This window comes from Protopterus annectens, chromosome 4.part0 (assembly GCF_019279795.1).
Source record: "Protopterus annectens isolate FY-2018-M chromosome 4.part0, PAN1.0, whole genome shotgun sequence".
NCBI lineage: Eukaryota > Metazoa > Chordata > Ceratodontiformes > Protopteridae > Protopterus > Protopterus annectens.
Window position 1 is genome coordinate 932340541 of NC_056733.1, and position 26214 is coordinate 932366754.

Here is a 26214-nt window from a genome sequence, read left to right on the forward strand (position 1 = left end):
CCCCAACCTGCTAACCCTATCTATTCCCATGTTTGAGCCGAAACCTGTCCCCACCCCCTACATAAAAAGACTACTCTCCATACTAAAACTGTGCTCCAATGCCACTGACAACATTCCATCATTCTTCCTCAAATCTGGTGCTGATGGGATCGCTTTCCCCATTAGCATCTTAATCAATAGATCCATACAGGAATCCTACGTCCCCAAACTCTGGCGTACAGCCTTTATTCTACCTCTTCATAAAGGCTGCAAAAACACTAATATCTCAAACTTCCTTCGCATAGCTATCCTCTCCCCAATCTCCAAGATCCTGGAAAAATGTATCCAGCTCCAACTTGTGCCTTTCCTAACTCAAAACTAACTTCTTATTCCAACCCAACATGGTTTCCGACCTAGGCATAGCACAATAACAGCTCTTCTGTCTTTCTGAGATACTGTCAGTCATGCCCGTGATTCTTGGGAAATGGTATCAACAGTTTTGTGTTAGATCTCTCCAAGGCATTTGATACTGTTTCCCATACCCATCTTCTGAGCCATCTCTCTAACCTAAATCTCTCCCAAAACACCCTATCCTGGTTCTCCAGTTACCTATCTGACAGATCTCAGGCTGTGAAATGGAGAAAAGGCACCTCACCTTTTCTACCTACCCCGACCAGTGTACCCTGGGAATCCATTCTTGGTCCAATGCTGTTCAGTATCTTCATTAATAATTTAAACTCTGCCATTCCTAATGCCAAAATCATACAATATGCAGATGACTCAACTTTAATCTGCTGTGCTACTAACCTCTCCGAACTCCAAACAAAGACCCAGACCGCCTTCTCAACCACCAAGACCTGGATGCTCCAAATTCACCTTTCTCTAAATGCTAAAAAATCCAAAATATTATTCCCACTCTCAAAATTCTTCCCTTATGATAAAAGCTCTTTCCAAATCATAAGCCAAAACGACTCTACTACTGAAGTTGTTCCCTTCGCTAAATTACTCAGTGTAACTATAGATGAACAGCTAAAATTCAATGCCCACATTCAGCAAAATATAAAAAAAAAACATCAAAAACTTGGCATGCTATACAGAAACAGTCACTTTCTCTTACCTTCAAGCAGACAAACTCTCACTTCTGCCTATCTCCTTCCCTCGCTAATGTATGGTGTTCCCTTACTAACCAACCTATCTTCCACCATCCTATCCAAACTTGAAAATTGTTACAACAAAATTTCTAAATTTGTCACCAAAGCCAAATATTCCTCCCATCACTGCATTGCCCTGCATTACCTAAATTGGCTAGAACTCCCTAACTATCTGGACTACCGCCAACTTACTACAGCTCACAAGCTAATAGTCAACCCCACCAAATGCCCCGTGCTCACTAACATGCTACCCCCATACATCCCAAATAGAACTCTCAGATCTGAACACCAAAACCTAATTACTGTCCACAAACCTAAGCGACCCGCTGGACAACTTCTCCTCTCCTTTTCCTTAGCCAAGAAATGGAATTCTCTCCCCTCCTCCCTAAGGACGGTGTAGACACTGACAACTTTAAAACTCTTCACCAAGAAATGGAATTCTCTCCCCTCCTCCCTAAGGGCAGTGCCGAACACTGACAACTTTAAAACTCTTCTTCACCAAGAAATGAAATTCTGTCCCCTCCTCCCTAAGGGCAGTGCAGACACTGACAACTTTAAAACTCTTCTTCACCAAGAAATGGAATTCTGTCCCCTCCTCCCTAAGGACAGTGCAGACACTGACAACTTTAAAACTCTTCTTCACCAAGAAATGGGAGATTCTGTCCCCTCCTCCCTAAGGGCAGTGCAGACACTGACAACTTTAAAACTCTTCACCAAGAAATGGAATTCTGTCCCCTCCTCCCTAAGGGCAGTGCAGAACACTGACAACTTTAAAACTCTTCACCAAGAAATGGAATTCTGTCCCCTCCTCCCTAAGGGCAGTGCAGACACTGACAACTTTAAAACTCTTCACCAAGAAATGGAATTCTGTCCCCTCCTCCCTAAGGACAGTGCAGACACTGACAACTTTAAAACTCTTCTTCACCAAGAAATGGGAGATTCTGTCCCCTCCTCCCTAAGGGGCAGTGCAGACACTGACAACTTTAAAACTCTTCTTCACCAAGAAATGGAATTCTGTCCCCTCCTCCCTAAGGGCAGTGCAGACGCTGACAACTTTAAAACTCTTCTACACTCTGTACCTCTCTTCTAAATGGAAATGGAACTGTATTCTCCCAGCCTGCCTCTCTTACCTCTTGTGCATCTAAGATCCTTATAAGGTTTGCTCATGCTCAGTAACTGCTAATCTACATGATACTTTGTTCTTTGTAAATATTGTAAATAATTTTTTCTCTTTCTCCTTTAATGTATTTGTACTTGAAATCCACAAGAAATTTTGTTCTTGTAATTACTGTATATAATTTGTCTCCTACTTTAAATATTTTGTATTTGTAACTGTTTTGTATAATTGCTGTATCTTTAACTGTACTCTGTTCTGTGGAGCTTTTCTCCTCGGGCCTCCACTGAAAATGGGCTCCCTGGGCCCAGTGGACTTCCCCGGTCATCAAACTGGAAATAAATAAATAATAGATAAAAATGATGTACATAACTTCAGGTATTGGCAGCATCCATAAAAGTATCGAAGGCTATTTCTAGGTAACTGCGAACAAAACTGCTTAAAACTATGAGCTGACTGGTGCGGATGAGAGTAAATGGCTGTTGCAGGTTCGCATATCATCAGGGGGAGAATGGCTTTATTGCATGGGTGACGCCTAGCAAGAGAACTAGAAGCTCACACAGTAAAGTTCTGGGCTAGCCAAGCCCGTCTTACTGTAGTACGTTAACACTAAACAGCCACGGGAAAGCTAGCATGTGGAGGCATGCTTACCCTATGGGGTAGCGACTTTGGAAGCAGATTGTAGAGCTTGGGTTGCTTCTGTGGGATGAGGCTAGGCTGCACCCTGGACTAACAGAATGGACTGCTTCTTACCTCCTGACTCTAATTGGGGAATAAAGGGCAGATGTGGGCTTCCTGGCCAGGAATGGATTGGCTTTAGGGCTCTTCAGGAATACCAGACTCCCATACCACCAGAGCGCATAGACTAACTGGGAAAAGGTAGAGGAGCCCTTGGGCAGTGTTCTGGTGGGGACACAAAAAATTGAGTTAAAAGGAAACGGTGGAAGCAGCCTTGCAGTCTGCCCTAAGCAGCATTCCCTCAGGTATTGGAAAAACATTAGAAGAAGCCCCAGCTGCAGATGAGGTCATCTTCTTAACATGTGATTTTAAACCATATGGTTCGATGTTTTTCTTTACCATCTTCCTGGCTTCAGGGAATTGGTCTGTGGAAGAGTTGTTCAGCCTCTTGCTCTCAGATATATAGAGGCATTGGGTAAGTAGACCAATGTGCAAGTCCGGTGCCTGAGCAGAGGAAAATCATGGAGTTCTTTAGAATTAATGCAGCAAGACCCTTCCTGCTTCACCTAAGAAATTCTGTTCACATTTGTGGAAGGAACTGCAGTAGAACTAGGTTCATAGATTCATAGGTTCATAGATTAGTACTAGGCTAACTGCCCTTGTGAGCTATTTTAAGCCTAGCCAATTATCCCTTGTGAGACTCGAACCCTGCACCTTGTGTTTGTAAGGGAAACACCTTAACCATTAGGCCACCCTCCCAACCCCCTATTGTATCTGGCAGAAGTGGGTGTCTAGTTTTTTTTACTGCTGAAATGAGACCCCCCCCCCATCTTAAGCATATAAATTGCTAACAGTTAGGGTATTTACATTTGTTCTTAACCTGTAAAGTTAGCCTGACAACTGAGCTCTCCTTTATTTGGTGATAAGTGATGTGCTGGCAACCTCCCCACCTGTAGGCAAAGGGGTCAAAAAACAAAGTAAAGGAAAATCCTATGATTACCTTCTAGTGCCATGGGAGCCCAGTCATGTCTTGGTTTCTTCTGGGATAGGAGTCACCCTGTGGTACCCTTTTTGAGCTATTCTGGTTCTTGATGCAAGGTTCAGGTTGGTTGCAAATTTATTTTATTTAACATTTGTTGACTGGGAAACTCAGACTAGGGCAGAGCCTATTTTCAGTGGAGACCCAGGGAGAAACGCTCCAGATGCATGTTTTTGGATTGTGGGAGGAAAATGGAGTACCCAGAGGAAACTCACACGAACGCATGTAGAACATGCAAACTCCGCATAGAAGGCACCCCAGCCGAGAATCGAACCAGATAACCTCTTACTGTGAGGCAACAATGCTATCTGGGAAGAAATTTATAAGGCCTCCAAGTATACAGCAAAGTCCCGAAGGTTTAGGACTTTTTGCATAGGTTTTTTTTTATACACCAAGTTGACTTAAAAGAAATTTTCCTAAGATAGATAGCAAATGCTGGTAATTGGGAACATGTTTTTTGTGAGTGTAATGATGCTTTTTCAGATAGCTAATAAAATCATTAAGTTAACCTTAAAGTAGAACTTAGTGTCAACAGCCAGATATTAGGAGTATTTTATGCATTATATCCAATAATGTAGGGCCAAACACCAGCATTCACAAGTGCTTTCACTTTAACAAGCTTAGATCTACCAACTGCAGTATTAGAAATAATAGTGTTGAAAATATTTATTTCCAATAAAAACAAAAGCATTAAACCGCACATCACACCACTAAGATTTGCACTGTGAGTCCAAGTTTCCTAGTGTCTTTTGAACAATTAAAAGTTTTCATAATTGAGATTTCTAGATGTGTGGTGATGGTTAATAGTGTAATGGTGATATGAATAGGGTCTCATTTGAAATCCTCGTCCTATTAGCCGCAAGAAACCCAACCACTGTAGCAATCTGCATGTCAAATGGAAGAGGTTTGCCTTATAGGCAGTAGATAAAGGCCTTCAGTTTTATTTCTGTGACATTAACTTCATCTTGTAATGTTTGTTTCCTCTGTCCAGTGCACAGACTTATGTGGATAAAGGCCTGCATTTTTATTTCCTTGACATGAACTTCATCTCAGACGACCTGCCTTCTCTGTCCAGTGTATATACTTAAGTGAATAAAGACCTTCATTTTTATTTCTATGACATTAACGTCATCTCTGACTACTTCATTTCTCTGTCCTGTGCGCAGACTTAAGTATTCTACCATCAAGTTTCATCTCTCTGTTATTCCTGTTGTATCATCTTGTGGCTGACAAATCGGTAGCCCATTTAGATGCAATAAAGACCTTCTTAACAGATATTCTGTGTCTCTGGTCCCCCTTTTCCTGTCTCATCACATCTGTGGGATCTAAATTTTGACTTGGGAAAACTGACATTAGCTCTCTGAACGTATCTTATGGCATGTTTGCTTGGCGAATGTGCAAATTGCAGACAGTCTGGGTAGAATCATCATTTGTTTTTTTTTGCAAGGACTGGGCTACCTTGTACGCTAATCTTCAGTTCCTCCCAAAGATGGTCTCAGAGCCAACTTCAATAAAAAGCTTTCTAATAATGACAGAGGGACAACATTTTACTCTCTAAGTAAAATATTGCCCTTCTGTCATTAGCAGGACAAGGGGAAAAAGCCAAGCAATTCTGCTGTCTCGCTAATACAGACTTGCATACACAAGACACTGTTGCATCTCTCTACATCATTTCCTACACACACACACACACACACACACACACACACACATATCACAGACCCATTCAGAATAACATAGGCATATACAGACATGTGAATGCTCTCGCGCACGTGCGCACACACACACACACACACACACACATACCTTAAAAGTGGGAAATATCCAGTTTCATTATCCAACTCATCGCAGTCTTCTTGGTAGATATGGTTGAGAAGGGGGAACCAATGGGAGATCATTTTGGAGGATTAATGGGCATATTTCAGATTTTTGTTAGGGTTGAAGTACCTAGATCATTGATTGAGATCTCCCAGGGTTCAGAACCTTTGTGCTTCATAAAGGCATATGTCACTCCTAAGAAGAAGAAGAAATAGACTAAAAATGTTTCCTACTCAAACATCTCAAGAGAAAGAATGGATGGAGTTTTCACAAGACCATTTTGCCTCTCCAACATTCTTCTTTTCGTTTTATTTTCTCTTTTCTCACCACTCTTCATAAAAGAATGCATGAATCTTCCAAGGAAAAGGAGGAGAAATCTGACTCTGATGAGCACTCTTTGGCTTGTTCACCTCAAATGCAGTCTCCAGAATAAATTGCCTCTGCTGTTGACGATGCCTTATCCCCCTATTCACCTGTTGAGGAAACTTCTTTTGGGAAGACCATTACAAAAATAATGCACCATTTTGAGTGGGAATCTAGAGTAGTTTCTGATATACAGAAAAGGTATTATAATTTATTGGAGGCCTTCCTCTATGCGTCTCCATCCACTTCTACCTCTGTGGATTCGCAGCCTGCTGCCTCTAAGAAGCCTGATAGGTTTAATAAAGGGCGAGAGGACCTTAAATTTCCATGCACGAATCCTTTATCAGAGTCTTCTGTGTTTTCTGTTCTGTTCTACTGGCTAGCCTTCAAAACCTTTCCCAGCTGCTTATGTTTTACCTTCAGTCAGAGGTAGTAGAGCCATGGACAGGTATGGTGAAAAGGTTCACAGTTCTGTCACTCTAGCTTTCAGAACATTGAATTATCAGATCCAAATAACAAAGTACTTTTTGTCAGTTTGGGGGGAGTTGAATGAGGCTTCTGAAACTTAACAGCTGGCTATTTCTATGCTTTCTCAGACTACTCAGGTGACAAGCCACACCATGAAATGTAGCTATTTCTATGCTTCCTCTGGCTACTCAGGTGACCAGCCGTACTAAGAAATGTCACTGTGATGCAGAGGAACCTGCTTGTAGAGCAACAGTCACTGGATCACTTGTCATGAGGTTTGCTTGGCTTCATACGTAGTCTCTCCCAGAGGATATCAAAGTCAAGCTTTTAGATTCTCCTCTGCTCAGGGATTTTCTTTTTGGACTTTCAGTAGCAGAACTTTTAAGTCTTTGCAAGAGAAAGATAAAGCAATGCAACATTTTTAAACAGATTATTCTCATGTCAGTACCAAGGTAAAAAACATTGCTCCAGAACATAACAGAGTCTTTAATTACACAAAGATTTGAGTGTTTTCATTCCATTTGAAAAGGAACTTCATCAGAAACAATGTGATGTCTACTTCCTTCCTAATGTTTTAAATAGTTCAATTGATTATATAAGTTATTTTGTGTGTTTACTAGTTCTTAATGGATCCGCTATTAAGTTTTTTTTAATGTATTTACTTTTATATCTAATGATATTGGTGTTTAGCATGCATATATATTTGATGCAGGAAGTTTGGGACTAGTACTGGTATTTTAATGTGTGTATACCTTTAAATTTTGCTGGTCTTTTTTGATGCTTTTTTTTTGTTTGTTTTTGTAGGTTCATAGGTTGGTACTGGGCTATCTGCCCGAAGGCATATATTAGCCCAGCCACATTGTGCGGTATTCACAGCCCCTTTAGTAGTTCCCTAGACCCTTGTACTAGCAGCTAGTACCCTTGGCCCCTATCTAGTAGTGCTGTTGGTGTGATCCCCGGTGTGAACTTTCTGTTACCCATCCACTCATCAAGGTTCCTCTTGAAGAGTGATAGTGAGGGGCTCTGTCTTATGTAGATCGGGACCCTGTTCCATAGTAAGGGAAGTCTGTGCGAAGGGAATCCATCCCTCCAGCATGTTCTATTCACTGTTGTGTTGAGGTTTATATCCCTAGAGTGTGTAGCTCGAGTAGATTTGGTTTTGCTAAGATGGAGCATGTTCAACAATTCTAGGTTGGACATGGCTCTGTACGTTAGACAGAGATCGCCTCTGAGAAAACGGTATGCAACAGAGAACAGTCTTAGCTTTTTCAATCGTGCTGCATAGGGCAACTGTTTGAGGCCAGTAATCCTCTTGGTTAGGTACCTCTGTGGTCTCTCCAGCTGCTGGAGATGTCTAGCCAGGTACATCCCAATTGGTGCATTGTACTCAATAATGGGTCTGATGAGGGAAGAGTAGAGTAGTACAAAAGAAGGAAGTAGAGATCACATTGTTTCTCATGAAGTTCCTTTTCAATTGGAACAAAAGCACTCAAAAGTCTGTGTAATTAAAACTGTGTTCTGGTGCGGCTTTTTTTTTTTTTTTTAATTTTATTTCAGTTTAAAAAGTTCGCTGATCGTGGTTTTGGGTATCTCAGTACCAAGGTATCCGATGATTTACCTAGATAAAACCCACTTTCATTTTTTATAGGATCAAAAATCTTTGTTGGTTTATATATAGGATCAAAAATCTTGTCAAAAGGCTAGGAAGTTGCCTAGAAAAAAATGTCAGAACAAACCTGCCAGGGATCCCAAGTCTGTAAAAATCCTTTTCCAGGTAAGTCATCCTGGCTAACTACTAACCCCCTCCCCTCCCAAGTCAATTTCTTCTTCTGTCAAAAAGGCTGGCCTCATCTCTTCCAGTTTTGGAATTCATTACTTCAGGTAAGTTAGTTATATCCATCATTCAGAAAAGGATACAAGATGCCTTGAAAGGAAAGACCAATCTTCTGAGGAATTCCTCCCCTTTTTTCGACCAAGTAAACCTCTTTCTCTTCTTTTGCAGGGTCTTCTAAACCAGGCTACCATAGAACCTGTCCCCAATCAAGACCCAGGAAAGGGCATTTATTCCACACATTTCTTTGTGTGCAGAAAACGAAGAGCTTGGAAACTCATTCTAGACATATCCTACCTCAATACCTTCCTGGAGGTGCCTTCTTTGAAAATGCTCTTGCTCCAAACTCTCTTACCTTTCACATTGCCCCAAGCTTTTCTGTTTTCCTTGGACATGAAGAATACATATTTGCACTTTAGTGTTCAACCAGCTCACAGACCATTTCTCAGAGTTTCTGCTTATTCATCACACAGTCAATTCTCCACTTTACCCTTTGGATTATATACGGTCTACAGCTTTTTGCATTTTGCAGAACACGGGGGGATTCAGATATTCCCATACATGGACAACTTTCTTATCCAGGCCACTTCTCAGGATACTCTATTGACCTGCCTAAATTTCACAGTTTTTCTATTACAAAGGCTTGGTTTTGCTCTCAACCTACAAAACATCTACTTTGACTCCTTCCCAGCACCAGGTTTTCCTAGGTTGCAGACTGGACACCCATTACCTGGTAGCTTTTTCTCCCCAAGAAGAAAGTACAGACCCTTTCCATGTACTTTCTAGACTCTTCTTCTCCTACATATTGCCTCAGCAAGGAAGGTTCTATGGACTCCCGAGTACATGGCAGCAACCATCCCCTTGGTACACTTTGCAAGGCTTCACACGAGAAAGATCCAGGGAAATCTGAAGTCTCTTTAGTCTCAACACTGTCATCCACTAGACTTTCAAATCCCCCTTCTTCCTTTTCTGAAGGAAGAATTAAAGTAGTGGAGTTCTCTGATACAGCTGAACTAGGGTCTTCCCTTCAAACCAACCATTCAGACTCAGGAACTTCATACAGATGCATCAGACCTAACCTGAGGAGCCCCATCAGATCTGGCCTGGGAGCAAGGACAGGCTTCTTAACAGTCCATGGCCAGTGGTCCCTCAAAAAAAAAAAAAAAGGGGGGGGGGATTACATCAATGTGAAAGAGATGTGCGCCATCATTCAAACTCTGCAGGTGGTGTCCTACATGTGGAGGCCAGGTTCCCTCACAATTTTCACAGGTAATACCACAAGCATGTGGTACATCAACAAGCAGGGGAGACAAAGTTCTTCCAACTGTGCAGGCTGCTGCTTTTGGCTTGGAACCAAGGTGTAAAAGCATATCTGTTCTTACAAGCAGTCTACATTCCATCCAGGATAATGTCCTGGTGGATTCTGGAAGCTGGTCCGTGGAAGAGTCTCAACAGGGAGCTCTCCTTTGGCATATTCCACAAGTGGGCTATTCCTCAAGTAGATCTTTTTGCCTCCAGTCAGAACAGTCAGCTCAAGCAGTTATGCTCCATGATTCCCTGTCTCTAGGCCTGGAGAACAGAAGCTGTGTGTTTTTGTTGCGAGAGAGAAAGTTTCTTTATGCCTTTGCTGCCCTTTTTTTTGATTCCAAAGATTCTTTTGAAGACCCGAAGGGACAGACTAAATATCTTCTGGTGACTCCCTTTTGGTCTAGGCAGCACTGGTTCCCCCTTCCTTTTCATTTGACCGGGGGGGGGGGGTGTCAGCATCGCAAGTTACCATACAACGTGCACATGCTGACACAGAACAGGGTTCTCTGCTTCACCCCAACCTGCAGGCCCTCAACCTAACACCATTGGTGATGGAATTATAATTCCTTTCAGACACCAGTTTTCTGAGGATGTGCTCCAGGTTCTTCAGGAGCTTCCATCTGCTGTTACAGGATTGGAAGGAAAACTCCTTTCACTACTCCATCCACTGTTTCTAATATGCTTGTGGAATCACTCATCAAAATTGGAATATTGGAACAGTGATTTAAGGAAGAACATAGTACAGTTGTGTAAAAACTTACCATAACAATAGATGTCCTACTGATCACGTTTGCAGTATTGTATCCCTCTATCCTTCCCCCTTTTGTTATTGCATGATTATTTTGGGGTTCTTGTGGGCCAAAGGGGGAGTAGCTACTCTTCCCCTCTTGTAAACTGAACACATTTTCTATTCTGGTTATTTCTTCAGGTCCTGGCTCAGACAGTTTGAGCATCTTCCACCCACAGACTTGCGTCATATGTCAGACATACCAGTGTATGGAATGTTTTGGCTTTAGTAAGCCATCTGGATGACAGGTTACCTCAGTGAGATGACTAATGGAATACTGCAGCAGGGACATCCACTGTTCTGGTAAATGCTTACACAGCTGTACTATATGCATCCATTTAAACAGTGTCCTTGAAGATTATAATGGGCATGTAAATAACCACTCCAGTAAGTGTATCCTTTTTCCAGAATTTAGCCTACTGAATATTGGAGTCATAATTCATTTTGAACTTGATAAAGGTACACAACAGAATAATAAATTTGTAACATCTGATGTTATGTAGTCCAATCTTGCCTACATTCTTACCTGTCGGTTCAGAGCCGAATGTCTGCTCTGACTAGACCATTCTTTAGCTCGAAGTCTTTCAATTGGCTGGGCTAAGATGGTATCCCATGCTGCACTGCTCTCTATCCCCAGATCTCGTTTGCTGCTCGTGTAGCTCGGACGTGGTTTCACTCTTGGCTGTCGCTAAGTATTCTTTTCATCTTTATAGCAGAGAAGTTTTTGCAGAAAAAGCTATTTTCATGGCTGTTTGTGTGTTGTCTGAGTGTGTTTGTGGAAAAGTTGTTTTTTTCTTGTCTTAGCGTGTTTCTTGTGGTATCCCACTAGCTGTTTCCAACAGGCTAGGCCCATTTCAGTTTAGAGGACCTAGTCTGTCCCCTTGCTTTCCTTTGTGTGCTAACTTACTTTCCCTTGGGCTAAGACCGTTTAATTTAGAGGAGCTAGTCCTCCCTCTTGACCTTGTGTTCTAGGACCGTTAAGTTAGAGGTCTTTGTGGTGTACTGTCTGTTTGTTCTGTTCAAGCGCTTGCGGCTGATTGACCGTTGGTCTGGTTGTTGGGTTAGTGACTCAGTTTTTGAAGTGACTATGTCTAAAGATACTAAGGAGCATAAGCCCACGGGCTTTAAGAAGTGCACAAAGTGCAGTTATAAGATGTCAATCACTGATGGACACTCTGTGTGTACTGTCTGGGAGCGATTCACCTCCAGGAATCATGTACTTTTTGTCATGTTTTTAGCCCGCGTGTTCTTCAGGAAAGAAAGAACAAACTGATTTTGAAGGGACTTCTGAAAACCTCCATCGAGGAGGGTTTGGAGAGTACTTCCAGCTTTAAGTCTTCTCCATCTAAAGCTAAATCTTCTAAGGCTAAAAAGCGATCCCCGGCTCCATCAGTATCCTCGGAGCTGCCGGAGAAAACAGCTAAATCTTCAATGACATCCTCGGCTCCATTGTCCTCGGGGGGGCCGCAGGAAGTGTCTGTTTCTATGGAACCTGCTTCGGCTCCTATTCTCTCGGAGCCTGTTCAGAGCTGGTCGCCTAGCATTCGACCGGTATCTCCTCCTCTCAGGTCTCCTTCAGAGAGGAGGTCTCGATCTCCTTACCTATCCTCTAAATCCTCCAGGACCTTATCGGATGTGGATGTCGATAAAGTGGTGCAGAGACTTCTCCAGTCACCGGTACTGGCTAAATTGTCTCCGGAGCCGGTCCCTCTACCTACGTCGATACTTCCTCCTCCAAGCGCATCTCAGCTTTCGAAGCCGGAGTGCTCGGCTCCATTTGATGTCACTAGGTCGGTTCCAACAACCCCTCCTGGCTTATCGGTTCTGATGTCAGCTCCGACTCCGGCGCCGTCCACGGGGTTTAGGACTCAGGATTCCTCAGTCGGACCCATGGGGGATGCCTCAGGACACCTCTTGGCTCCTAGTCTCCCTCTCGGTGCTTCGGCACATGGAAGCCTGACTCCTTTCTCGGCTTCAGACCTGGTCCCTTCTGATCCGAGGTTTCCATGGCTGGTCGATCTTCGGACCCCGAGGGACCAGCTTTCGAGGCCATGCGGAGCACGCTGTCCAGGTCTTCAGCGGCATCATACAGTTCGGTCACTTTGTGCCGTACAGCACCAGTGCTGGTCTCTGATCACCCTCTATCTCTTGACAGTGGAGCCCCAAGGCCTCAGGGTACCCCCACGAGTGGTCCCCATATTTCTGAGGGCCCCTTGAGTTTTTGCCAGAGGAGCCACCCAGAAAGAGAACGTGCAAGAGGAAGCACATAGATTCCCAAGATGAGTCTGTCACGTCAGACACCGACCTCGAGGAATCGGAGGGGTCCCCTAAGTCATCCTCTGAGGATGCTTTTCTCTGACATCCTAGAGATTTTGAAGCAAAGAGGTGACTGGCCATCCGAAGCCCCCTCTGAAGAGGAGTCTGTGTTCCTGAAGGCCTTTGGTGCTCAGCCGTCCGCCTCTTGGGTGTCTCCACCCTTCGACAAGCTTCTGGATCTGGGTTGTCGAAGGGTGTGGGAAACCCCTGACTCTGTGGAACCAGTCCCCAGGAGACCCAATAAATTTTTGTCTGCCCCTTCTGATAAGGAATTTCTATCCAAGGGAGTCCCTGTGGATGCCATGGTGGTGGCAGCGGCTACCAAGAAGGAATTGGCTGAGACTTCTTCCACCATCCATCCCCCTAACAAGGAGTCTAGGACTATGGACTGGTACGGGAAACGTATGTTTTCTTCAGCGGCCTTTACTTTGCAGTCACTGAATTACTTATCACACTTTACATGGCTCTAGAGTGATCTCCTAAAGGAGCTTAGAGATACTCTAAGGGGTAATGTTTCTGTGGAGGAGGCTCAGACAGTCAACGCTCAGATGTCTACCCTCAATTCTATTGCGAACCCCTCCATGAGGCTGATCTCTCACGCAGCCAAGTGAGCGAGTAGGGCAGCAAGTTCAGGAGTCGCTCTTAGGAGACATGCCTGAATGTGCCTTTGTCATTTTGCGGAGGCCTTCAAGTCTACATTGACCAATGCCCCATTTGATGGTTCCTCTTTGTTCAGAACCAAGGTGAAAGACACTCTCACTAGGTGCGAGCAAGAGGGAAAAACTCTGTCTGCCGTAGGAGTCTGTTTTTCCCTTCCCTCTAGGCCTTACCCCAAGGCCCAGAGGAGTGGGAAAATGTGGTTCAAGAAATCACAGAGGTTTTTTCCTGATGCACAAGGTAAGTCCCCATCCAGAGGCAGGGGAAGGGGTGATTATTCAGGTAGATGCCATCCTAGGGGCAGAGGAGGCCCTTGAAACTCGGGAGACCGCAATTCTTTTCATGGTTCTCCCTACCGCAGCTCCTGATGGGTGGCCCGACTGTGCGCTTCCGGAGCTAGTCGGGGGTCGCATCTCACTATACCCGGAAGCCTGGCAAGGTATCACCCAGGACCAATGAGTTCTACGAATAATTTCTGGCGGATATATCATTCCCTTCTCGTCAACTCCCCCTCCAGTCAAGAAAATCCCAGATGTTCCACCAAGTCAAAGGGATTCCGCAGCTTCAGAGGTTTCAAAGCTGCTAGAAAAAGGAGCCATCCAACATGTACCCTCACACCAGATCGGATTAGGGACCTACTCCAGATTCTTTTTGGTGCCAAAAAGGACAGAGGACCTGAGATCCATTTTGGATCTTGGCCGATTGAACACCCATGTGAAAAAGTCCAAGTTCCGAATGGTCACGTTACAATCTATTTCTCCCATTGTTGGGAAAAGAAGTGTGGATGTGCTCCATTGACCACAAGGATGCTTACTACCACATAAAGATGGACAGGGAAGCCAGAAGTCACCTACGCTTCTGGCTGGGAGCCAGTCACTTTTAGTTTCGAGCCCTGCCCTTTGGTCTCACCACAGCCCTCAGGGTGTTTACCAAATGCATGGCAGTGGTGACTGCTCACTTGAGACGTCAGGGATTCCAAGTGTTTCCATACCTGGACGAATGGCTCCTTGCTGCTACCACCAGGCATCTGCTACTTCAGACCAGAGACGCCACTATCAACCTATGTCAACAGTTGGGCATCACCTTGAACTGGGAAAAATCTGCCTTGTTGCCCTTGCAGTGTGTCACCTTTATAGGTGCCGAATTAGACACCATGCTCATTCGGGCGTTTTTACCACAGGAAAGAATCAGAGTTTTACAACAACAGATTTACGCCTTGCTCCCTCTGAGGAGAGTGAAGGCAAGATTGGTCCTCCAATTGTTGGGGACGATGGCTGCTACGATTATGTTAATTCCCCTGGCAAGGTTACATATGAGGCTCCTTCAGTGGCTACTCTTCGCCCAGTGGTCTCTTCAACGTCTTCTACTTTCTCATCCTATTCTGCTCACAGACAGGTGCAGACAGGATCTCAGTTGGTGGCTTCACACCGACAACCTCAATGCGGGGAAAACCCTTCGTTCCTTCGCCTCCGGTTGCCACAGTGACCACGGATGCCTCCCAGATGGGGTAGGGGGCATTATCTAGGCAGGACAGTCCAAGGCACGTGGCAAGAGCACAAGATGCATTTGCATATCAACATCCTGGAGATGAGAGCAGTGCTACTAGCGTTGCAAGCACTTCAGAGCTTTCTTCTTCTCGGGACTATTGCAATCCACTCAGACAATATGTTGGTGGTATGGTATCTGAACAAACGGGGAGGAACCAAGTCGTATCCCCTTTGCAGAGAGGCCATGCGAGTGTGGCGGTGGGCACTGTCTTCACAACTTTTTCTGGTAGCAACGCACATTCTGGGGAAATCTAATGTGATCGCAGACAGGCTAAGCAGAGCTATTCTGATGCCTCACGAGTGGTCCTTGAACTATCAAGTTGCGGAGCAGATTTTCCGCAGGTGGGGTCAGCCTTGCTGCGACCTTTTTGCCAGCCCCCTCAATAACAAATGCAGCAGCTACTTCACCCTTATCCTCCCTCAGGGGGAGTCACCCAGGGACGCTCTAGTCCACGACTGGCCCTATGGTCTACTATATGCCTTCCCTCCAGTTCCTTTGCTGTCAAAGGTTATTCAGAAAGCGCAATCCTTGGGAAGCAAAGTGATTCTGATTGCTCCACACTGGCCTCGTCAAATTTGGTTCCCCTTTCTCCATCCCTATCTCATGGACGCTCCTTGGATTCTGGACCCACAACCAAACTTACTGACTCATATGTCAGGGCAGCTCCATCCCTATCTTCGGACCCTCTGGTTGACAGCTTGGCTACTCCACTTCCGTCATGAGTTAGGCTTCACCATTTTTTGCCGGATGTGGTTCATATTCTATCTTCCTCTCATAAGCCTTCAACCAGGAAGATTTATTACAGCAAATGGAAGAGATTTTCCATCTTGGGCGCATGCCAAACAGATTAACCCTTACACAGCTCCAATCTCGTCAGTATTGGAGTTCCTCTCTATGCTTTTCAACCAGGGATCAGCTGCCGCAATCATTAAAGTTCAGTTGGCGGCGATTTCTACTTTTCACGTTGCAGACCAACCTAGTCTAATGGCACATAAACTTTGTAAGGCTTTCTTGAAAGGCACTATGTTGCTTCGTCCTCCTGTCTCTGAACCTGTTATGCCTTGGGACATAAACTTTGTTCTACAGGGTCTTATTTCACCCCCCTTTGAGCCTGCAGCCACTTGTGATTTAAAATTCTTAACTTGGAAGACTGTCTTTTTGGTAGCCATCATGTCAGCCAGACGTGTTTCGGAGCTTCAAGCCTGATCAATTAAACCACCTTATTTGATTTTTCATAAGGACATGGTTTCTCTCAGACCGAATCCTTCCATTCTTCCCAAAGTAGCGTCAATTAGTAACCTTAACCAATCCATTGAATTACCAGTGTTTTTTCCTCTATTCTCTAACAAGGCAGAATTCAAATTTCATCAGTTGGATGTGCACAGAATGAAGGACCTCAGAAAATCTGATCAGTTGTTTGTTTCATTTTCGGAAAACAGAATTGGGTCTCCTGTTTCCAAAGTCACGTTGTCTAGGTGGATTTTCAGTTGTATTTCTTTCATTTATACTTCAGGGGGAAGAGATTTACCGTTCCGAGTGAAGGCTCACCCTACCCGGTCTGTATCTACAGCTTTTCAGGCCAGATTTTCTGTGGATGATATTTGTGCTGCGGCTACTTGGGCATCTCCTCACACCTTTGTTACTCATTACAAGTTAAATGTGGTATCTAGAGGCAGGTCTTCCTTTGGTTCCACAGTGCTCAGGTGTATATTCCACTGATCCTCCCAGGATTTAGGTGCTGGGGACGTTGTCCCATGGGTAAGAATGTAGGCGAGATTGGAATACATTACATCAAGAAGTTATGTACTCACCATAACGTTCGATGTATGTAGTCCATCTAACCTCACATTCTTACTTACCCCCCCCCCCACCTTCCCCCGTCCTGGAGGATCTAGAGGTTAGACCTGGTTTCAGAATTCCCTTCATTCTTGGTTTGTTCTTCCTTCCTTAGGTGTTGTTATGCATGGAGAGTGAGTGCTGGTGCTCGCAGCAAACTAGATCTGGGGATAGAGAGCAGTGCAGCATGGGATAACATCTTAGCCTAGCCAATTGAAAGACTTTGAGCTAAAGTATGGCCGAGTCGGAGCCGACATTCGGCTCCAAACCCACGGGTAAGAATGTGAGGCGAGATGGACTACATACATCGAACGTTATGGTGAGTACATAACTTCTTGTTTTAATATAATAAATTTAATGATTCATTGTTTTTATTTAGCCCATAGGTATTTCCCAGTTGACCTTTACTCACAGAAGTCGAGCCCTTCGATGTGCACTTCACATGGCAGATTCAGAGACCATCGTTTCCTTAATGAAGATACCTATAGAAAAAGTGAAGTAAGTTTAATCTGATCATATAATTTTAGCTTAGAATTGTAGAAGTAATTTCATTGAAGAAATGGAAAATAAAGCTACAGTTTTGTTTCATGTTGCCATCTTCTAGTAGGATTCTGTAGGAGTTGTGGGTTGCTGGGAAACTTTCCAGTTTGGGTCAGGGAGTTTCCTATATTGATTGCTTGGTACTGTTACCACCATGGTCAGCTTGATGTGGGTAGCCAGGCCATTCTTGATGTTTGTTGTTGAATCTTGGTTCCATTTTGGGAGGCATGACAGATTCTGTCCTTGGCTCCTGTTCAGGGATTAGTTCCATCATTTCTGGGAGAGTGGAAAGGAAAGATCCTCCAGTGTGGTGAGCATCTCATTTTAGATCTTAAGAAAGTGGAGGAAGCTTCCTTCCTCAGAAGGATTCATGGTGGTGACTCCAATGTCACAGCACCGCATGCCTGAGCATTGCATTCATTGCAGCAGGATGTCTGTTAAAGTGATCCCCTCTTTGACCACACACCAAGTAGGAAAACAAACAAAGATAAACAAAATGCCAGAACAATGGACCAAACCAACAAACACTAAAAAAACAGTAAAACTCAGACAAAAGCGTTTTTATAAGGGGCAGATTGTGCAGCATTGCATGTCCACCCCACTTTTTATATATGTACTAACCCCACTCCCCATACCCTCTTATACTAATTCCACAGCTGTACAACCTCAGGGAGCCTGCAGCTGAACAGACTGTGCTCCTTGCAAATAGCAGTTTGTTTCTACTTGAGTGGTTGTTGCATGCATCAGCACGGTGTTTGTGTCTGCACTTCATGGAGAAACATTCTATGATGTGGTATTCAAACCTACAACATGCTGCTGTGTAAAACACTGAGACCCTAGATGTAACAAGTATGTACATCTTTTGGAGGGGGCAACAAGAAGTAAGTACACTAAATGCTAAGTCGGTTCCAGTCCCAGCAGGCAAAAAAATGACCTTCCCTACAAGCCAAAATCCCTAAGGACACAAGGACCATTCCCAAAAACTCCAACCACTCTGCAGCTTTGCCTACCTGTGAAACCATCTCCCGCTTATGTAGCAGGAATTAGTTTGGGGTGAGTGCTTTTCTTAAATATAACAGGCTGGCATAATCAACATTGTGATACTTGAATCTTCCAGGAGCAGGGTCACATCTTCAATCGTTCATAAGTGAATGCTATGCTAACCACCCTGGAGGGTCATTTTAAGGTTACCCAGCACCCTGAGGTCAGAATCAAACCGTTTACCTTGTGTCTATGAGGCAAAGACCGTAACCATTATGTCAGATCTTATTGCTCCTTTTTTCAGTTTTTTATTATAGTGCAGTCATGTTTCGCATGTACACGTGCTTCTTCTACAAAAAGTTAAATGTGCTTTATGCAGTAGGGCACTTGACCCAGTTCTCAACACAGAAGGTGAGAGAAGTTTGCTTTCTTTTTCTTTTTTTGCCTCCAGAAAGACTTAACACATGTATAACATTCCAAAAGGTTTGAATATTTTGTTCAGCACAAGCCCTTTGCACTGTTAGTAGTCTAGTCTTTGCTGCTTCTATTACACAAGGGGCAGTTGGTTTGGGTCTATATTACAAGACCGAAGACGCATTCTTTCAAATGCGTCTTGGTCGAACTTAAAGGCTGAAAACGCAAAATATCGAAGCGGCTGTTAAGCGAATTCTTTCCCTGGGAAAGAATTCGCTTGACCCCTTCGGTACTTTGCCATTTTCGGCACTGTAGTGCAGTTTCGGAGTTGGTATATTTAATTAGGGGGTGGGGGGATCATAGCCCCCCACATCAGGAGGTGTTGGGGGCGAAGCCCCCCACTTAATGTAATGTTTGAAATTGATTTTTATTTAGTTATTTATTTATTTATTATTTTTGTTGGAACAGACTGTTCTGACACTTCGACATTGTAAGCTTTCGCTTACATAAGGTTGATTAATCACAGTTCGCTTTTTTAAGCGTTCAGTTATTTAATATAGACCCGTTGGTTCTGCCTTCTGGAACTGAAGGATGTTTACCTCTACATTCAATTTCATAAGCCTCATCGCAGGTTTCTCTGGTTCGTCCTAGCAGGGCAGAAATGCCAGTTTAAATCCTTGCCTTTTGACTTGTCCTCTGTACCATATAGTTTTACTAACTGCTTAAATGTAGTGACCACCTCCCTGTACAGATAGTGGACGTACATATTCTCTTACTAGATGAACAGATAGTGGACGTATGCATTCCCTTACTAGTTGAGTGGCTTATTTCACTTTATTCCTCAGAGCAGCTGCTGAGACACAGTTTTAACACACTGTAGCGCTTCAGACTGTTAGGTGTGATGGTGCCCCCAGAGCAATTCCATTCACCCCATTGCAGACAGTGTTGTTTCCTGGGCTGATTCTGAATGCATTGCTTGTTTGTGTGCTCCTCTCTTCAGTCAAGATGACAAACCTTTACATATATCCCTTTTTCTTTCATTCAGTGCAACTGCATTGGTCCGGTCCACACTGTGGGCCCTGGGGCTCATGTTGTCTTCTAATGCGATAGTGCAGTTTGTCAGATATATTATGCCTGTCTCTGAGTGGGATGTAGCATCCTGTTGAGATCAGCTCCTGGACAGTGAACTGTTTAAGGAATATGAGTGAAAGGATAAGGTGTCTAACCTTCACAAGCATCTCTCCCCTTCTGTCTAAATGGGAGGTGATGAAGTTCATATAAGCCACCTTCAGGCTGCAGGAGGTGGTGTCACTTTTAGTGCTAGTCAGCCAGAGGAACTTGAGTCTCATCAGGAACGGAGTCACCACATCATCATGCTGAAGATGAGAGCAGTTTTGCTTGGTGTTAATCCTCTTGTAGATTCTGTCCCTCCTGGTCCTTTACTGGTTTGATTGGATAGCGTTCTGGTGTACTTCTTTGTCAACAAGCAGGGTAGGACCCATTTTTTTCCATTGGCAGGAGACCAGAATTCTGAAGGAGTGTGTTATCAGTCTATAGCTGTTCCTTCCTGCCCATCACATTCCATGGCCCTTTGCTGTCTGTGCATCCAGGCAATACCGCACATCATGAATGGTAGCTAAAGTAAGATGCATGATCTGTGTCCAGACAATACCTCACATCATGAATGGTAACAAAAGTAAGATGCATGATCTGTGTCCAGGCAATACCTCACATCATGAATGGTAACTAAAGTAAGATGCGTGATCTGTGTCCAGGCAATACCTCACATCATGAATGGTAGCTAAAGTAAGATGCATGATCTGTGTCCAGGCAATACCGCACATCATGAATGGTAACTAAAGTAAGATGCATGATCTGTGTCCAGGCAATACCTCACATCATGAATGGTAACTAAAGTAAGATGCATGATCTGTGTCCAGGCAATACCTCACATCATGAATGGTAACTAAAGTAAGATGCATGATCTATGCATCCAGCAATACCTCACATCATGAATGGTAACTAAAGTAAGATGCATGTTCTGTGCATCCAGACAATACCTCACATCATGAATGGTAACTAAAGTAAGATGCATGATCTGTGCATCCAGCGATACCTCACATCATGAATGGTAACTAAAGTAAGATGCATGATCTGTGTCCAGGCAATACCTCACATCATGAATGGTAACTAAAGTAAGATGCATGATCTGTGTCCAGGCAATACCTCACATCATGAATGGTAACTAAAGTAAGATGCATGATCTGTACATCCAGCAATACCTCACATCATGAATGGTAACTAAAGTAAGATGCATGATCTGTGCATCCAGCAATACCTCACATCATGAATGGTAACTAAAGTAAGATGGATGATCTGTGCATCCAGACAATACCTCACATCATGAATGGTAACTAAAGTAAGATGCATGATCTGTGCATCCAGCAATACCTCACATCATGAATGGTAACTAAAGTAAGATGCATGATCTGTGCATCCAGCAATACCTCACATCATGAATGGTAACTAAAGTAAGATGCATGATCTGTGCATCCAGCGATACCTCACATCATGAATGGTAACTAAAGTAAGATGCATGATCTGTGTCCAGACAATACCTCACATCATGAATGGTAACTAAAGTAAGATGCATGATCTGTGCATCCAGCAATACCTCACATCATGAATGGTAACTAAAGTAAGATGCATGATCTGTGTCCAGGCAATACCTCACATCATGAATGGTAACTAAAGTAAGATGCATGATCTGTGCATCCAGCGATACCTCACATCATGAATGGTAACTAAAGTAAGATGCATGATCTGTGTCCAGGCAATACCTCACATCATGAATGGTAACTAAAGTAAGATGGATGATCTGTGCATCCAGACAATACCTCACATCATGAATGGTAACTAAAGTAAGATGCATGATCTGTGCATCCAGCAATACCTCACATCATGAATGGTAACTAAAGTAAGATGCATGATCTGTGTCCAGGCAATACCTCACATCATGAATGGTAACTAAAGTAAGATGCATGATCTGTGCATCCAGCGATACCTCACATCATGAATGGTAACTAAAGTAAGATGCATGATCTTTGTCCAGGCAATACCTCACATCATGAATGGTAACTAAAGTAAGATGCATGATCTGTGTCCAGGCAATACCTCACATCATGAATGGTAACTAAAGTAAGATGCATGATCTGTGCATCCAGCAATACCTCACATCATGAATGGTAACTAAAGTAAGATGCATGATCTGTGTCCAGACAATACCTCACATCATGAATGGTAACTAAAGTAAGATGCATGATCTGTGCATCCAGACAATACCTCACATCATGAATGGTAACTACAGTAAGGTGCATGATCTGTGTCCAGACAATACCTCACATCATGAATGGTAACTAAAGTAAGATGCATGATCTGTGCATCCAACAATACCTCACATCATGAATGGTAACTAAAGTAATATGCATGATCTGTGCCCAGGCAATACCTCACATCATGAATGGTAACTAAAGTAAGATGCATGATCTGTGCATCCAGCAATACCTCACATCATGAATGGTAACTAAAGTAAGATGCATGATCTGTGCATCCAGCAATACCTCACATCATGAATGGTAACTACAGTAAGATGCGTGATCTGTGCATCCAGCAATACCTCACATCATGAATGGTAACTAAAGTAAGATGCATGATCTGTGCATCCAGACAATACCTCACATCATGAATGGTAACTAAAGTAAGATGCATGATCTGTGTCCAGACAATACCTCACATCATGAATGGTAACTAAAGTAAGATGCATGATCTGTGCATCCAGACAATACCTCACATCATGAATGGTAACTAAAGTAAGATGCATGATCTGTGCATCCAGACAATACCTCACATCATGAATGGTAACTAAAGTAAGATGCATGATCTGTGCATCCAGACAATACCTCACATCATGAATGGTAACTAAAGTAAGATGCATGATCTGTGTCCAGGCAATACCTCACATCATGAATGGTAAGTAAAATAAGATGCATGATCTGTGCATCCAACAATACCTCACATCATGAATGGTAACTAAAGTAAGATGCATGATCTGTACATCCAGCAATACCTCACATCATGAATGGTAACTAAAGTAAGATGCATGATCTGTGTCCAGACAATACCTCACATCATGAATGGTAACTAAAGTAAGATGCATGATCTGTGCATCCAGACAATACCTCACATCATGAATGGTAACTAAAGTAAGATGCATGATCTGTGCATCCAGACAATACCTCACATCATGAATGGTAACTAAAGTAAGATGCATGATCTGTGTCCAGACAATACCTCACATCATGAATGGTAACTAAAGTAATATGCATGATCTGTGTCCAGGCAATACCTCACATCATGAATGGTAACTAAAGTAAGATGCATGATCTGTGTATCCAGCAATACCTCACATCATGAATGGTAACTAAAGTAAGATGCATGATCTGTGTCCAGACAAAACCTCACATCATGAATGGTAACTAAAGTAATATGCATGATCTGTGCATCCAGACAATACCTCACATCATGAATGGTAACTAAAGTAAGATGCATGATCTGTGTATCCAGCAATACCTCACATCATGAATGGTAACTAAAGTAAGATGCATGATCTGTGCACAGGCAATACCTCACATCATGAATGGTAACTAAAGTAAGATGCATGATCTGTGCATCCAGACAATACCTCACATCATGAATGGTAACTAAAGTAAGATGCATGATCTGTGCATCCAGCAATACCTCACATCATGAATGGTAACTAAAGTAAGATGCATGATCTGTGCATCCAGACAATACCTCACATCATGAATGGTAACTAAAGTAAGATGCATGATCTGTGCATCCAGACAATACCTCACATCATGAATGGTAACTAAAGTAAGATGCATGATCTGTGCATCCAGACAATACCTCACATCATGAATGGTAACTAAAGTAAGATGCATGATCTGTACATCCAGCAATACCTCACATCATGAATGGTAACTAAAGTAAGATGCATGATCTGTGCATCCAGCAATACCTCACATCATGAATGGTAACTAAAGTAAGATGCATGATCTGTGCATCCAGGCAATACCTCACATCATGAATGGTAACTAAAGTAAGATGCATGATCTGTGCATCCAGCAATACCTCACATCATGAATGGTAACTAAAGTAAGATGCATGATCTGTGCATCCAGCAATACCTCACATCATGAATGGTAACTAAAGTAAGATGCATGATCTGTGCATCCAGACAATACCTCACATCATGAATGGTAACTAAAGTAAGATGCATGATCTGTGCATCCAGCAATACCTCACATCATGAATGGTAACTAAAGTAAGATGCATGATCTGTGCATCCAGCAATACCTCACATCATGAATGGTAACTAAAGTAAGATGCATGATCTGTGCATCCAGACAATACCTCACATCATGAATGGTAACTAAAGTAAGATGCATGATCTGTGCATCCAGCAATACCTCACATCATGAATGGTAACTAAAGTAAGATGCATGATCTGTGCATCCAGCAATACCTCACATCATGAATGGTAACTAAAGTAAGATGCATGATCTGTGCATCCAGCAATACCTCACATCATGAATGGTAACTAAAGTAAGATGCATGATCTGTGCATCCAGCAATACCTCACATCATGAATGGTAACTAAAGTAAGATGCATGATCTGTGCATCCAGACAATACCTCACATCATGAATGGTAACTAAAGTAAGATGCATGATCTGTGCATCCAGCAATACCTCACATCATGAATGGTAACTAAAGTAAGATGCATGATCTGTGCATCCAGCAATACCTCACATCATGAATGGTAACTAAAGTAAGATGCATGATCTGTGCATCCAGACAATACCTCACATCATGAATGGTAACTAAAGTAAGATGCATGATCTGTGCATCCAGCAATACCTCACATCATGAATGGTAACTACAGTAAGATGCATGATCTGTGCATCCAGACAATACCTCACATCATGAATGGTAACTAAAGTAAGATGCATGATCTGTGCATCCAGCAATACCTCACATCATGAATGGTAACTAAAGTAAGATGCATGATCTCTGCATCCAGCAATACCTCACATCATGAATGGTAACTAAAGTAAGATGCGTGATCTCTGCATCCAGCAATACCTCACATCATGAATGGTAACTAAAGTAAGATGCATGATCTGTGCATCCAGCAATACCTCACATCATGAATGGTAACTAAAGTAAGATGCATGATCTGTGCATCCAGACAATACCTCACATCATGAATGGTAACTAAAGTAAGATGCATGATCTGTGCATCCAGCAATACCTCACATCATGAATGGTAACTAAAGTAAGATGCATGATCTGTGCATCCAGACAATACCTCACATCATGAATGGTAACTAAAGTAAGATGCATGATCTGTGCATCCAGACAATACCTCACATCATGAATGGTAACTAAAGTAAGATGCATGATCTGTGCATCCAGACAATACCTCACATCATGAATGGTAACTAAAGTAAGATGCATGATCTGTGTCCAGACAATACCTCACATCATGAATGGTAACTAAAGTAAGATGCATGATCTGTGCATCCAGCAATACCTCACATCATGAATGGTAACTAAAGTAAGATGCATGATCTGTGCATCCAGCAATACCTCACATCATGAATGGTAACTAAAGTAAGATGCATGATCTGTGCATCCAGCAATACCTCACATCATGAATGGTAACTAAAGTAAGATGCATGATCTGTGTCCAGGCAATACCTCACATCATGAATGGTAACTAAAGTAAGATGCATGATCTGTGCATCCAGCAATACCTCACATCATGAATGGTAACTACAGTAAGATGCATGATCTGTGCATCCAGCAATACCTCACATCATGAATGGTAACTAAAGTAAGATGCATGATCTGTGCATCCAGCAATACCTCACATCATGAATGGTAACTAAAGTAAGATGCATGATCTGTGCATCCAGACAATACCTCACATCATGAATGGTAACTAAAGTAAGATGCATGATCTGTGCATCCAGACAATACCTCACATCATGAATGGTAACTAAAGTAAGATGCATGATCTGTGCATCCAGCAATACCTCACATCATGAATGGTAACTAAAGTAAGATGCATGATCTGTGCATCCAGACAATACCTCACATCATGAATGGTAACTAAAGTAAGATGCATGATCTGTGCATCCAGACAATACCTCACATCATGAATGGTAACTAAAGTAAGATGCATGATCTGTGCATCCAGACAATACCTCACATCATGAATGGTAACTAAAGTAAGATGCATGATCTGTGTCCAGACAAT

General features: G+C 43.0%; 1 protein-coding gene across 1 annotated transcript in view; it reads left to right on the forward strand.

Annotated features, from left to right (window-relative positions):
- The window catches only part of KNTC1 (kinetochore associated 1), a 3090908-nt gene that overhangs the window by 2375086 nt on the left and 689608 nt on the right, over positions 1–26214 (forward strand). Inside the window, exon 54 of the mRNA XM_044068909.1 lies at positions 17273–17391. Coding sequence (XP_043924844.1) covers positions 17273–17391 — 119 coding nt within the window. The remainder of the gene's footprint in view (positions 1–17272; positions 17392–26214) is intronic.